The sequence below is a fragment of the Sinocyclocheilus anshuiensis genome, unplaced genomic scaffold (genome assembly GCF_001515605.1).
Source record: "Sinocyclocheilus anshuiensis isolate Anshui unplaced genomic scaffold, SAMN03320099.WGS_v1.1 scaffold1201, whole genome shotgun sequence".
NCBI lineage: Eukaryota > Metazoa > Chordata > Actinopteri > Cypriniformes > Cyprinidae > Sinocyclocheilus > Sinocyclocheilus anshuiensis.
The window spans coordinates 150,635-154,705 of NW_015549617.1; the positions used below are offsets into that span (position 1 = coordinate 150,635).

Genomic DNA, 4,071 nt, shown 5'->3' on the forward strand with positions numbered 1-4,071 from the left:
TATATGCGCAAAACTCCGCATTTGAACAGTCAATAGCAAATACTTAAACTAGTAACAAAACATACTTACAGTCGCTGATTCAGAAGCGCCAGATTGTCATAGCAGAGTCAGAATTACCTCCTCTCCTAGGTTCATGAAAAAAATGTAAGTATATTAGATTTCAGTGGGCAGAGCTGAATTAGCTGCTAGTTTAATGGCTTTCATGGGATTTTGCACATCTGACAGATTTTGCAATGTTCAAATGAGATCGATGGATATAAATTTTTTAGAACCGATACCGATTATATGCATGTTTATGTGGTCGATAACTGATATGCAGAACCGATATTTATTTATTGTTTTACTTCTGATTTTGACACAATGTTAACAACAGTACTGAACTGAACAAGCATTTTTATTTACAACACTTTCAGTACTGTAATTTCACTCCCTCCTTGCAAACCAAACTAAACAACATTATTTCTACATCAGTAAATAGAGGGGTCTAAAACTGAAAGAAAGAAAAACAGATAAATAAACAAGTAAATAAATAAACAAATAATAAATATATAAAGTGCACTATCATTAAAGTGTCTTTGTTAAATAAAAGCTTTGATCAGTTAAACAAACAGGTTAACTGTTTGTAACAAAAATAAAGAACATACATGAAAGCATAAAACAACACTATACATTGAGGAAATAAAAAACAAAACGGCGATATACATCATTTCAAATTCAGAGTTGATCTCAACTGGCATGTTATCAGGGTTATTAATAGTATTTTCGTCTGTCCTGATTATGAAATGAAATGCCTGCTGACAGAGCACTGGTTTTATTTGTGCGTTTACACAGAACGTATATTCAAATTGTGAACTTTCGTGGAGATAATTTCCACAGAACTGTAATTACTTGGATGCTTATTAACGAAATAAGTTATATAGAAAATGTTAATGTAATTTAGGCAGTCTTGAGTGAGTGGATCTTGTTAAAAGCTACAAACGGCGGCCATACTGGAGCATGCCTGAGCGTCAATCATGTGTGAATGGGACTCATGAATGGCAGCTTTACAAGAGTATAATTACATTTCATAAACAACAGAGAGAGTTAAATTAGGCTGGTTTGTTTCCAACATGCACTTATTTAAGTCTGTCTTATTTAACTCATGTAAAGTTAGGCCTTTGGGGCATAACTTTATGGATTGCATGACTCTCGTTGAGTTTATCTCTATTTCTCAATGCCAAGCTTAAACTACACTGAACAAAATTATAAACACAACACTTTTGTTTTTGCCTCCATTTTTCATGAGCTGAACTCAAAGATCTAAGACTTTTTCTATGTACACAAAAGGCCTATTTCTCTCAAATATTGTTCACAAATCTGTCTAAATCTGTGTTAGTGAGCACTTCTCCTCTGCCGAGATAATCCATCCACCTCACAGGTGTGGCATATCAAGATGCTGATTAGACAGCATGATTATTGCACAGGTGTGCCTTAGGCTGGCCACAATAAAAGGCCACTCTAGGAAAAATGGGGGCAAAAACAAAAGTGTTGCGTTTATAATTTTGTTCAGTGTACATATCATTCATTTATGTAACACATCTTATTTATGCATTATTGGCTGATATGTTAAAAAAAAGCATATCAATTAAAGCAAATCAAATTACTTTACCTGTAAACGCTGTTGTTGACTCATCTCTCTTCAAGATGCAGTGCCATAATGGAGGTCTTGCACACAATTCTCAAAGCGACATATATCGGTGAATCTGATATTACAAAACCTATATCGGATAATAGAAAAATGCTTAAATATTGGGAAAAATATTGGTAAAACCGATTATTGGTAGATGTATACTGTCTAGTATTCAACCCTATGTATGTCTGGTCTCTCATGGGTGGAGAGTTTTATTCCAGAGTGTCAGAAATGGTGTAGGCAACTACAATTATTAAAATGGCTTTCATGTAATTATCTCCAATTAAAATCTTTCTAATTTCCCTCCATCATTAACACCCCTGTCTTATTTCTCTTCTCCATCTCTATTGGTCTGTGTGCTATTTTATTCTTTAAAAAGAATGATAGCAGAAAGAAAAAAATAAAAATAAACACTCTGCCCAAGGAAGAGCATTCTCACTTTCTTCTGCACTGAGATGCATTTTAGCTTATCAGTCAAACACAAAGCAATCAGTCGCACTCTCTTCCATCGCTAATTCTTTTATTCTTTTCATCACAAACGCACTCAGGGAAAGCTAATGCATTTTTAAAGTAGAAAATGGTTTGAATTGTTTTAGTGGAATTGTCTCTTTGGCACACAGTTTAAAATCAATGGGAAGCTCAGAACATTCCCAGAGGAAAAGCAGCATATTTACAAACCTGAAGCTATATTAAATGCAGACCACGTTTAGATAAGTTTGCATTATTTTTCATTAAAAAAAAATTAAGTACAAAGGCACACATGCAAATGATGTTCCTGGGATGTTCAAGGATCCAAAAATAGGCATTAAATTAAGATTAAAATCTGAATAAATGTGCTAGAGAAGTGTGCTCATTTCTGACATGTTAATTGATTTCACAGGAGCCGTCAGTGATGCCCTCGCTGATTCTCTGTCATCAGTTGGTGGGACATTACCTCACTTCCTGCAAGAGCCTGAGGATGCTTACATAATCAAAAACAACCCTATCAAGCTGCGCTGCCGTGCGACCCCTGCCCTGCAGATCTTCTTCAAATGTAATGGGGAATGGGTCCATCAGAACCAACATACCTCACAAGAGTACATGGACCATAACACTGGTAAGACACATATGATCTGGCTGCTGCTGTCCACCTAATCATTTATTTTAAAGAAATATTTTATGTATGTCAATATAAGCCTGTTGGTTCATCTGTACACTTAAATCTCTTATCTGTTAGATCCTTAATGGATCTTTTTCCTCTTTGTCTCCTCTAGATTTTTTGTTCTGTATTTTGCTTTTTATAACTCATTATGAAAACACTATCTAAAAAAGCCAGGAATATATATGATAAAAGGACATTTAATTGGTCAGTTGGTAAGTTTTGTCAACTGTATTCACTGTTATGTAGTCTGAGAATTTTATTCCATAAATTGCTTCAGAATTTGTCTTCACACTACAGCTGGTTATTTCCCAGTTAGTCTGCATCACAGGAGAGATTTAGATGCTCATTGTGATATTCTCATGAATAAATAAAGATCATGGCTGGGTTGATTTGACATCTGTCATGATACAGTAACATTGAGATTCTTTATGGTTACTATGGCTGTTGTGTTTCAGAACTGTGATATGTTGCAGTCTTTTTACACACTTGTTTCTTATTCGGCGTCACTGGGTTTCAGTGCTTTGCACAGTTGTATTATTAGCCTGTTCAGAGTCTGGATTTGGGTGGAATATAAATAATTGTGTGCACTGACCAATGCTAAAAAAAATGCCAAAAATATTAACAAAATGAATAAAAATATAACTAAAAATAACTCGTATCGATTTTTTTCTTCCCCACCTACTTGTAAAGTCAGATGTTGTATTGTTTTAAGTTCTGTAACATTCCTTTCATCTTTCCTTGGCAGCCTGCCAGCTGCAATGATGTCCAGCACAATTTAGGCTGAATTACAGGAACTGTCATAGGTACACTCGACAGTGCATTGATTAGAGGATTTCAACTTCTGTATTAACAAAAAATAAAAACCTAATCCACCAGCTTCTCTGAAGCACACCATGATTAGTCCACATAGGCATTTGCCCCGCATGAAGGCTACGTGCCAGGAATAGCCTCTTAATTGCTTCTGGAAGTTCATTATTGTGTGATTGCTGTGCTGTGAAATTATTGAGGGCTTGATAATGGGAAAATGAAAAATCACAACAAATTATTTTCTCGTCAACATATGGGAAAAGTTTCAAGTTTGTTTTATTTATATAGCACATTTAAAAACAGCAAACACACCTGACCAAAGTGCTGAACAAACAAAGACATAGAACACAGGGCAACCCACAGATTCATACCATAAACTCACAATTAGAGGTCGACCAATGTATCGGTTTTGCCGATTAATCGGCACCGATAGTTGATTGCTGGAACTATCGGT

At 35.2% G+C, this 4,071-nt stretch overlaps 1 protein-coding gene across 3 annotated transcripts in view; it reads left to right on the plus strand.

Moving 5' to 3' along the window:
- LOC107659286 (netrin receptor UNC5D-like) overlaps positions 1-4,071 on the plus strand; it is a 175,369-nt gene that overhangs the window by 115,471 nt on the left and 55,827 nt on the right. For all 3 annotated transcript variants that reach the window (XM_016448168.1, XM_016448169.1, XM_016448170.1), the window contains exon 2: positions 2,550-2,765. In XM_016448168.1, the coding sequence (XP_016303654.1) occupies positions 2,550-2,765 (216 nt within the window). The remainder of the gene's footprint in view (positions 1-2,549; positions 2,766-4,071) is intronic.